This window comes from Calidris pugnax, unplaced genomic scaffold, assembly GCF_001431845.1.
Source record: "Calidris pugnax isolate Ruff unplaced genomic scaffold, ASM143184v1 scaffold1843, whole genome shotgun sequence".
NCBI lineage: Eukaryota > Metazoa > Chordata > Aves > Charadriiformes > Scolopacidae > Calidris > Calidris pugnax.
Window position 1 is genome coordinate 23,385 of NW_015092567.1, and position 10,804 is coordinate 34,188.

Below are 10,804 nucleotides of genomic sequence, written 5' to 3' on the forward strand. Positions count from 1 at the left end.
CCGGCACAGCCGCCTCCCAGCGGCTCGTCCCACCACCGCAGCGCCGCTGGCAAGGCCTGTTTGGCGGCGGGGAAGCGGGGGAAGCGGCCCCGTTTCTGGGGGCCCTCCCGAAGCGCTCCGTCTCTTCCGGGTGCGCCGCACAAACCCCTCCGCCACTTCCGGTCCAAGCGTTCCGCCGCCTCCGGGTGCGTCGCCCAAACCGCTCCGCCGCTTCCGGGTGCGCAGCACAAAGCGTTCCGTCTCCGCCGAGGGAAAGGCAGGCGTTTGGGGAGTCCCCCCCCCCCCCCGCCCCGCCCCGACCTAAAAGAACTAAATCCCTTAAAACCAAATATCTAAAAATCCCTAAAAAAAATAATTAATTCCTCCCGAGCCTCTCCCAGAGCGCAGGGAGGCCTGGTCAGTCTGTGTAAGCTGATGGGGAGAAGGACAGAGGACCCGAAATGGAGAAAAATATGGTGAGAGAAAAGGCGGAGGAGCCGAGGGAGAAGGAAAAGCCCAGGGAAAAGGCTAGGGAGGTGGAGAAATTTAAACAAATAGGGGCTAGGAGCGCCGGTGAGAGATGGAGGAAGGAAAAATAGGGTGGAGGAGCAGGACAGATGGCGGCAGGGAAGGAGAGGAAGGAGAAAGAAGGGGATAGAGGAAAAACAGGGACAGGGAGTGGGATGTACAGGGAAAGGGAGAGAGAAAAAGAAGGACAGATAACAGGGGACCCGGTCAGTCTGTGTAAGCCGATGGGGAGAAGGACAGAGGACCCAAAATGGAGAAAAATATGGCGAGAGAAAAGGTGGAGGAACCAAAAGAGAAGAAAAAGCCCAGGGAAAAGGCTAGGGAGGTGGAGAAATTTAAACAAATAGGGGCTAGGAGCGCCGGTGAGAGATGGAGGAAGGAAAAATAGGGTGGAGGAGCAGGACAGATGGCGGCAGGGAAGGAGAGGAAGGAGAAAGAAGGGGATAGAGGAAAAACAGGGACAGGGAGTGGGATGTACAGGGAAAGGGAGAGAGAAAAAGAAGGACAGATAACAGGGGAGAGGGTGTGAGAAATAAGGAGAGGGTGCAGATCAGGACGAAGAGATGGAGAAGGACAAAACAGTGATGGCCTCCAGGGTGGAGGTGGAGGAAGAGCCAAAAGGAGCCGGGAGTGGGATGGAGGGATAGAGAGAAGAAAAAAGGCACCTCCGGGGAAATAGAGCAGGGAAATAGAGGCAGAAAAGGGTGGGAAGGGCAAAGGACAGAGACAAAAAATAAGGCTGGGAAGGAGGTCATGGTGGTAGAGAAGAAAAAAGAGAAGGGCAGGGAGTTGGGGCAGAGAGATGCGGAGAGAGGTTAAAAACCACCAACAGGCAGACAGGGATGAATTAGAGAATAGGGACAGGGAGCTGGACAGAGATGGAGAAGGACAAAAAACAGCAATTATGGGCAATTGCCCCCCCATCCTGCCCTACATCTGTAGCTCGTGTGTGGTGTCACAGAATCACAGAACGATATGGGGTTGGAAGGGACCTCTGGAGATCATCTAGTCCAACCCCCTGCCAAAGCAGGGTCAAACAAAGTGTCCCTCTTGCACGGCTGGTTGGGAATGGCAGGTGACTTGCAAAGCAAACCCAGTGGATCCTGTTCATTTCCTGTCTCTGGGGATGACAGAGTGGGGATGTGCCATGAGCTGGAAAGTGACCTGCAGGGAGGTGACACCTGTTGGCAGTGTGGCCTTGAGGCTACAAAGATGATGAGGGGCCTGGAGCATCTCCCTTACGAGAAAAGGCTGAGGAATGGGGCTTTTTAGTCTGGAGAAGAGAAGACTGAGGGGGGATCTGATCAACGCCTATAAATACTTCAAGGGTGGGTGTCAGGAGGATGGGGCCAGTCTTTTTCCAGTGATGCCCAGTGACAGGACAAGAGGAAATGGGCACAAACTTGAACATAAAAAGTTCTACCTAAACATGAGGAGGAACTTCTTTCCTTTGAGGGTGTCAGAGCCCTGGAAGAGGCTGCCCAGGGAGGTGGTGGAGTTTCCTTCTCTGGAGACATTCCAAACCCTCCTGGACACGTTCCTGTGCAACCTGCTCTGGGTGGACCTTCTCTGGTGTGGCATGGTTGACACACCTGAGGGACCAGATGCCATCCAGAGGCACCTTGACAGGCTTGGGAAGCTGGCCTACATTAACAAGTTCAACAGGACCAAGTGCAAGGTCCTCCTCCTGGGCTGGGGCAATCCCCAGTATCAATACAGATGGGGGCTGAAGGGATTGGGAGCAGACCAGCAGAAAAGGACTTGGGGATACTGATGGGTGAAAGATTGGACATGAGCTGGCAATGTCCACTTGTAGCAAGAAAGCCAATTGTGTGCTGGGCTGCATAAAAAGAAGGATGGCTAGCAGGTCGAGGAAGATGATTCTCTCGACTCTTGTGAGAGCCAACCTGGACCACTGCATCCAGTTCTGGGGTCCCCAGCTCAAGAAAGACATGGACCTGATAGAGGGGGTCCAGAGGAGGGCCACAAAAATGGTCAGAAGGTTGGAATAACTCTCCTGTGAAGAAGGGCTGATGAACCTCCTCCTCCTGGAGCTGTGGTCACCTGCAAAGCTGTCAGAGTGCCACGGGTACAGTGACCTCATCTTCTAATCCACACAAACACGCACCTGCACATCCCCTTACTACAGGAGCTGATGGTCTTCAGCAAACTGGGTCCAAACTTGTCAATCAGAAACCATGGGCTTATCAATCTGTGGAAGAGGTGTGTTTTAGATACCTTTTGGAAAATCCTAAGCACGTAGGATTCAAGCCACACGTCTGAAGGCCTGGCAGTGTCAGTCTCAGGTGATAATATTGCTGCTGAGAGCCACTGTAGCCACCCTGTCACCTTCCAGGGTTGGTGCTTACCACAAACATGTCTTTAGAAGAGACATCAGGGCCTACACCCCAAATGCCTTCTTCCTCATGTCGGTGCTGGGCAGAGGGGTGGCAGTGGATGTGGCCCCATGCTCATGTCAGGATGAAGACATGGCAGCCCCAAAGCAATTGTGCTCCTGATCAACCTGGCCTCCGCTTCCCACCAGGATGGCAGCGCAGGACACTGACCACCCCCATGTCAGGTCCCTGTGCAGAAGAGCAGCCCCTGAGATGTTCTGTCTCTGCACCTCCTGCCCATGTCACTTCTCTGCCATGCAACAGCCTCCCCTCCTTGTGTGCTTATGTACCCTTGGTCCTTTGGTTTCAGTGACCTCTAGAGTTATGGTTAATATCACAAAGGGTTATGGGCTCCTAGGCCTACAGATCCTCATGGTTAGTGTCCCCCAGAGTTAGAACCATGTTGGCTTCATGACCCTTAGGTTTATTGGCCTGTCTGGTTATATGCTTCTATGATTATGGTCCCCTTGGGTTAGCCTCCTCCTAGGGAAAGTACCCCCAAGTGTTACAGGCCCCTAGTTATCGATGCAAACCGTAGGGTTATGGCCCTCTAGGTCATGGGTCCCTCTGGTTAGCAGTCCCTTAGTTTATAACACTACAAGGGTTATGGGACCCTAGGCTTAGGGAACCCAGCTCCTTTGAGCCTCCTGGGGTCTATGGGCACCTGGAGGCCTCTGAGACGCACAGGAAGGCACTTGGAGGTCCTTGATTCAACATGAAAAGCACTTGGTGGTCCATGGGGCACGCAGAAATGCAGTTGGAGGTCCCTGGGCAGCACATGGAAAGGCATTTGTGGGCTTCTCTGGCAAACAAAAAGGACATGGGAGGCCTCTGGATCAAACAGGAATTGGTGGTCCAGAGACAACTACTACAAAGCCTCAGGGCACACAGGAAGGCACTTGGAAGCCCCTGAGTTGAACAGAGAGGCACTTGAATACTCCTATGCTGCATACAAAGGCACATGGAGGACCCCGGGTCAAACAGAAAGGCACTCAGATACCCCTAGGTGGAAGACCAAAGCACTTGAATGTCCTTGGAACCCACCGAAAGACACTTGGAAGCCCTTTAGTAGCACAGAAAGCCCCTTGAATGACACTGATTTGAACACAAAAGCACTTGGAGGCCCCTGGGACAATTAGAGAGGCACAAATGGGCCCCGAGAGGCAGCCAGAAAGGCACTCGGGGACCCGTGGGATACACTGAAATGCACTCGGAAGCCTTTGGTGTAAAGAGAAAGGCACTTGCAGACCCTGGGGTTCATGAAAAGGCAATCAGAGGAGCATAGGATGTGCAAGAAAAAGCATCCAGGGCCCTTGGGTTGAACAGAAGCACGCTTGGAGGCTGGTATGAAAAGCAAAGGCACCTGGAGGCTCCAGTCTCGCTAACCCTGAGGGCCCATAGCCCTAAAGTGTGCTAACAGGAACAGTCACTAAACTTCAAGGCCCATAGTTCCACTGACTCATTACCCTAGGGGTTGCTAACCCAAGGGTATGGTAGCCCTAGGCGACCATAACCCTGGTGGACCATAGCCATAACCCTATCCCTGGAAGGGTTCAAGGCCAGGTTGGATGGGGCTTTGAGCAACCCGGTCTGGTGGGAGGTGTCCCTGGCCATGGCAGGGGGTTGGAACTGGATGATCTTTGAGAGGTCCCTTCCAACTCTAAGTGTTCTATAATTTTATGAAACTTTACACCTGTGACTGCCCTTCACACTGCATAATTTTCTCACACAGGCTTGTTAGAGTGAGGAATGGTAATAAGTTTACTGTTACGTATAACTCCCCTTTCGGTCATTAGATGCCTAAATTGTCTTTTGGAAAAGGCTTTGCTAGGCCTGGAATTTCAGTGAGAACATTATGCAACAAGGCTTCTTTTGTTTCTCGTTTTTAAGACCGATTAAGCTGAGTTAATTTGCCTCAAATAACCCACAAATGCCATCTTTCAGTCCTTGTGGTCCATAATATTTTGGGAAGTTTCTTGCTATTTTTTTAATTAGTCCCCAAAGCTTAAGGTGTCTCTTTTAATTTCTTCACACCAACCCTTCCCACAGCAGAAGTAAAACTACACTGCAAATCTTGTGTCAGCCTCAGTGCCCTCTGGGGCTTTTCTTTGCAGAAATCAACTGCACAAGCAGTCAGGATGATTGATCTTTGTAGTTACGTATAGCATGCAAAATTTATAACATGTATAAAATAATTTAGGAAATAGGTTTAGAAAATTGGTAGGATTTCGTAATATTTTGAGGATGATTTTTCAAACATTTTCATGTGATTGTAAATTACACTGGTCACGTTGTAAATGGCCTACAGTGTCCCCAGTGGCCTCCAACTGTCACCCCAAATGGAGGGGCACTTCTCTGGTAGCTCCAGTGCCAGTTCCACCGACCAGAAGTTTTACTCTGGGGCATCTAATGTGTCACAAGGATATCACTAGTGGTTTCTCTGTGTGCACCAGAGTTGGTCTCCTCAACTACCTGTCATGAATCCTGATTTAGATGACTTCTCGTAGTGTTAAATTATTGTAAAGTAACAATAAAAATGCGGGTTTGAGCCACATTTTCCTCAGAAAAGGCAAACACACTTTTTCTACTTTATGTCAATACATTAGTTTCACAAGCCCCAAGTGAAGGGTGAGAAAAACAGAATGGCATTTATTGTGAACGAGTGAATTAAAAAAAATGACCAGGCAAACCAAGACAGAAATCTACAAGGAAGGAAACACGTAAATATTTTGTAAATTTAAAATTATATATTAACCTTTGAATGTCCACGTATATTTGTGTCTGCACATTAACAAGAAGGGCAATTCAGATAGTAATTATAATAGTAATGAAAAGTAGATTAAATGGTGTGGAAAGAAAGAAGGGTAGAGGAAAAAGAGAAAAGTAAAACATTGGATAGTCCAGGAGTCATTTCAGTTTACAGTAATAAGGGCCTTGAATTATTTTTTTATGAAAAAAGCAGCAGCACCTGTTGCTGTTACTCACACTTATGCTAATAACCTGTTCTGTGGTGGGAATACAACAAAGAGCCTTAGTACCAGCAACAGTCAGCCTTGAAGTGTTCCCAGCTTACAAAGAATGAAGACGATGGTGTCTGATGACAATTTTTTCCAAGGCCTTCTTGAATGCCTTGTTTCTCAGGCTGTAGATTACCGGGTTCAGGAGGGGTGTGACCACTGTGTAGAGCACGGACACAGCCTTATTGAGCTCTGAGGACAGGTCGTAGGTGGGACGGACATACATGGAAATCATTGTACCATAGTAGATAGTCACTACCGTGAGGTGTGAGCTGCAGGTGGAGAAGGTAATTCTTTTTCCAGAAGCAGAGGGTATCTTCAGGATACTGAGAATTATAAGTATGTATGAGACAAGAGTCAATAGAAAGCAGCTGGAAAGGACCAGGAGAGAGAGAATGAAGATGACAGCTTCCGTGGCAGTGGTGTCGGAGCATGAGAGCTTCAGCAGTGGAGAGATATCACAGAAGAAGTGATCAATGAGGTTGTAACTGCAGAAACTCAATCTGGAGACCATCAGGCAGGGCAGAAAACCGGTGAAAACTCCAGTGACCCAGGAGCCCGCAGCCAAACGGGCGTAAGACTCGGCAGTCATGGCCACGCCGTAGTGGAGGGGTTCACAGATGGCAAGGAATCGGTCATATGCCATCGCTGACAAGAGGTAGCACTCAGTGGCTCCCAGGGAAATGAAGTAGTAAAGCTGTGCCATGCATCCTGGGAAAGAGATGGTCTTCCTCTGTGCCAGCAGATTGGCCAGCATCTTGGGTACAATTGTGGTGGTGTAACAGACCTCTAGGAAAGAGAGGTTCTTGAGGAATCTGTACATGGGTGAATGAAGTCGTGGCTCCAGTGTCACCACTGAAATAATAATCATGTTTCCTAGGATGGTGAGAATATAAATAACCAAAAACACCGTGAAAAGCAGGATCTGGCAGTGTGGGTTGCTACTGAAGCCCAGTAGCCTGAATTCCAGTACTGCTGTAACATTTGTCATCTCTTGGAAAGAGCTAGGATTTGTCTGCTAAGGAAATAACCAATATCAGAATAGGTTATCTTTCAGCGGTGAAAGCACTATCTGTGAAGATTATGGCTCTCAAATAAACTTTTGGGAGCAGCATCAAAGTCACTCCTTGTCTGTCCTTTTCCTTTCCTTCCCCTTTTTCCCCCTGCTCCCTCCCTCCGTTCCTCCCTCTCTTTTTCCCTCCGTTCCTCCCTTTTTCCCTTCTTCCCTCCCTGCCATCCTGCTCTCTCTCCCTCCTGGAACACAAGTTTTAACATGTATTTCATGAAACTCACATAAACAATTATGGAATGAATTGCAAATAGTCCAGCAGACAGCTGCTCTCCACACTCACACACAAGGATATGTATAAGAGAGTATATAAATATATAAAGAAATCACTTATACTAATCCATGGTAAAAATGTATACATAAATTTATACATATATACCGCATGAACTCAGACATACACCCCCCCAAAGATCTGATTTTCACTGAAAGAAATATAAAAACTTATATGCATAATAAATGGTGATTATTGCATTAAAACACATATATACCACATGAACTCAGACATACCCCCCCCAAAGATCTGATTTTCATTGAAAGAAATATAAAAACTTATTTGCATAATAAATGGTGATTATTGCATTAAAAGTTCCACTCATTAATGCACAAGTGATTTTTTTTTCTTATAAAAATGTAATACTCATTTGCATGGTCCTGAACATACACAAACAAGGGCACATGTTGGACTAGATGATCTTAAAGGTCCCTTCCAACCTAGACAATTCTATGATTCTATATAAGAACTCTCTCAAAATGCTCTGTCATGGAGGAGGACGAACTTGACCACTGATTCACCAGCAATCTCCTAATTTTTTGTTAAATGCTGTGAGTAAAAATATAATTTCTACCCCAAGGATGGAAACCATAGAGACTCATCTGCTTCTAGAAATTGACTGAGAGCAACATAGTTCATAAGAATAAACTCCATTTCCCACATCCACAATACAGCTGATGTGCACAGCGGTGGTACCCAGTTACTTACATGTGAAATATGCATAATATTGGGTATGTGTCCCATTTTCACAGCCAGTTTTCCAAGCTGTGAACACACGAGGTAGTGCTAGGTTTCAACCTGCCTTCAGGTCCGTGTCTCAGACTAGATACTTCAGTAACTTACATTTTTCAGGCTGAGGCATAATTAATGACAGTAGCAGAAAAATAGTGGTGAATTTAATCATCCTTTACTCTAGTTTGAGTCTTATCACTAACCTATTACAGTGACTACAAGGTCATACTGGATGGAAACCCTTTTAGACTGAACTGCCTCCTGGTCAGGCTTGGCTTTCGTAAAGATAGACACAGATAAAGGCTGAACTGTACCAAGCATTGATTTAAATCCCTGTTGAGGATCTCTGGGGAGTAATCCCACGGGTGGAGACACACCGTGGGACACCCTAGCAACAATGAACTCATCACACATCTGAGCTTCTTCATAAGAGAGGAAACACTCTGGGGAAACTGCATCCAAATTTCACCAGAAACATTATAGATCTTTCAGCTAACCAAACTGCTTTCTGGAAAAAAAAAAAAAGAAGTTCATATGTAGCAGCTCAAATAATTTTAAAGTCAAATTCTATTCCAAAAAATAAAAGTTTCTTAAAGCACACAAAAATACCCTCAAGATTTCAGTCTGGGACATTTTTACAGTAAATTTCACTATCAATACAGGTTGGGGGATGAAGGATTCAGAGCAGCCCTGTGGAGAAGGACTGGGGGATACTGGTGGATGAAAAGCTGGAGATGATTTGGCAACGTGCACTCACAGCCCGGAAAGCCAGCTCTATCCTGGGTGGCATCAAAAGCAGCGTGGCCAGCAAGGTGTGTGTGGAGAGTCTTGCTCTCAGGAGGGGACAAAATACTGTGAAGGGAAAATGAAGTGGGAGGATATTGGGGGCCCGGCGTGTTCCTAAGCACTGGTGATAACCAAGCGCCGTGGTCGCTCATCCAGAGAGTCACCTATTGGGTGGGGGGATCAGACCCCACACAACGAGGTGACACCGTAGCTGTTCCAGGGAATGCTGAGCAACTGGTGGAAAGCGTGCAGAAAGCAGCATGACCGGGAAATTAAGCCTACACAGGGATCCCTTTATGGTGCTCCCCGTAGATCCCGAACGGATGACCCCTTTAATCCGGGGACTTCCGGATTCATTAAAGACCAGATTTGGTTGCAGGGAAAAATTAGATCCATACCACCTTCAGAACGAGTTGTCTCTGCTCCGGAGAAAACAGTCACGCCAAGCAGGAGGCATTCTGAGAGGAAGGTGTGAACTTGGGGAGAGGTATCACATGAATTAATTAACTAGTGGGTGCCTGTATGGGCCTGTTACCACTACTGGCTCCCAAACAGAAGCCAAAGCAGTGAGACATGTGGAATGGAGGACTCCCGAAAAGGGGTCAGTAAGATGCCCCCACCGGAGAAAAACCCTCTGACCAGTCGGGAACATGCCAGGAAAAGAACTGGTCTATGGACTGAGGGGTTACAGAACAAGTTACAGCCCCTCCATTAGGCTGGGTAGATGGTAAAGAACCAGGAAACAGCCTTCCCCCTGCTTTTAAGTGAGCCAAGAGGTGAAGAGTGGACATATGAAGGTTCTAATGAACCTAATGGACCTAATGAAGGTTCACTGAGAATTACATCTATGCTTGGGAAGCAAAAGATGCCCATTCAAAACCACATAAAATCAGTATGCAGTGGATCATACCATCTTTTTGGTGTCGCTTCCTGATTTTGGACCAAGCAGCCTTTCCCAACCGATACCTGGCCTCGTTTGTGCTTTAATCTCAACCACTGGTGATCGTGATTCTAACCAAACCTCAACAGGTGGTGAGAGCCTTGTAACGCATCGGTGCATGGGATCACTATGGATCTTGCTAAGAGAGGCTCTCAGTGTTGTGGTTTAACCTGGCAGGCAGCTAGAGACCACACAGCTCACCCCCTCTCCCCCACATTGGGATGGGGGCAAAAATTGAAAAGAAAAGGTTTGTAGGTTGAGAAAAATGGCAGTTTAGTAGGACAGAAAAGGAAGGGAAAACAACAACAATAATAATAACAACAGCAGCAGCAGCAGCAGCAACAGCAACAACAACAATAATAATAATAGTAATGATAATAATAATAATAATAATGATTAAAGAATCCACAAAACCAATGATGCACAATCCAGTTGCTCACCATCTGCTGACTGATGCCCAGCCAATCCCCTGCACCTTCCTGGCAAAATCCCCCCAGTTTTGTTGTTACATGATTTCATATGGCATGGACTATCCTTTTGGACAGTTTGAGTCACCTGGCCCGTCTGTCTCCTCTCAGCTTCTTGTCCTCTCCACTGGCAAGGCAGCATGAAAAGCTGAAAATTCCTTGAATTAGTGCAAATGCTGCTTAGCAACAACTAAAACATCAGTGTGTTATCAACATTATTCTCGTCCTAAATCCAAACACACAGCACCATACCAGCTACCAGGAAGAAAAATAACTCGCTTTCAGCTGAAACGTGGATGTTCAGGCTTTGCAAGATCTTGCTTAAAGTGCCACTTATTGGGGATAGCACAAGAAGGAGAAAGGGAATAGTCACGCATTTTCTCACATCCTTGTGTAGCCTCATCAGTGGGAGACACCTTTTAAGTGACATGCCTGAACACCTTTTAAGTGACAGAGGTGTGGGCCCATTTTGTCAGGGGTGAAATGTGTTTCTGCCAATGAAAGCAGGAAGGAAGAAGTAGGGCCAGTGTCCAGACTCAGGAAGGAGATGAAGGCTGGGCTTTCATCAATGAGTTATCTACTGGAGAGAATGAGACACAGATACAGAGCACTTCACCTC

At 47.2% G+C, this 10,804-nt stretch overlaps 1 protein-coding gene across 1 annotated transcript; it reads right to left on the reverse strand.

Annotated features, from left to right (window-relative positions):
- Positions 1-5,972: 5,972 nt before the first annotated feature.
- On the reverse strand, positions 5,973-6,911 carry LOC106900517 (olfactory receptor 11L1-like). Its single transcript, XM_014962605.1, has one exon. The coding sequence runs from the start codon at positions 6,909-6,911 to the stop codon at positions 5,973-5,975; it is 939 nt and encodes a 312-aa protein (XP_014818091.1).
- Positions 6,912-10,804: the final 3,893 nt, after the last annotated feature.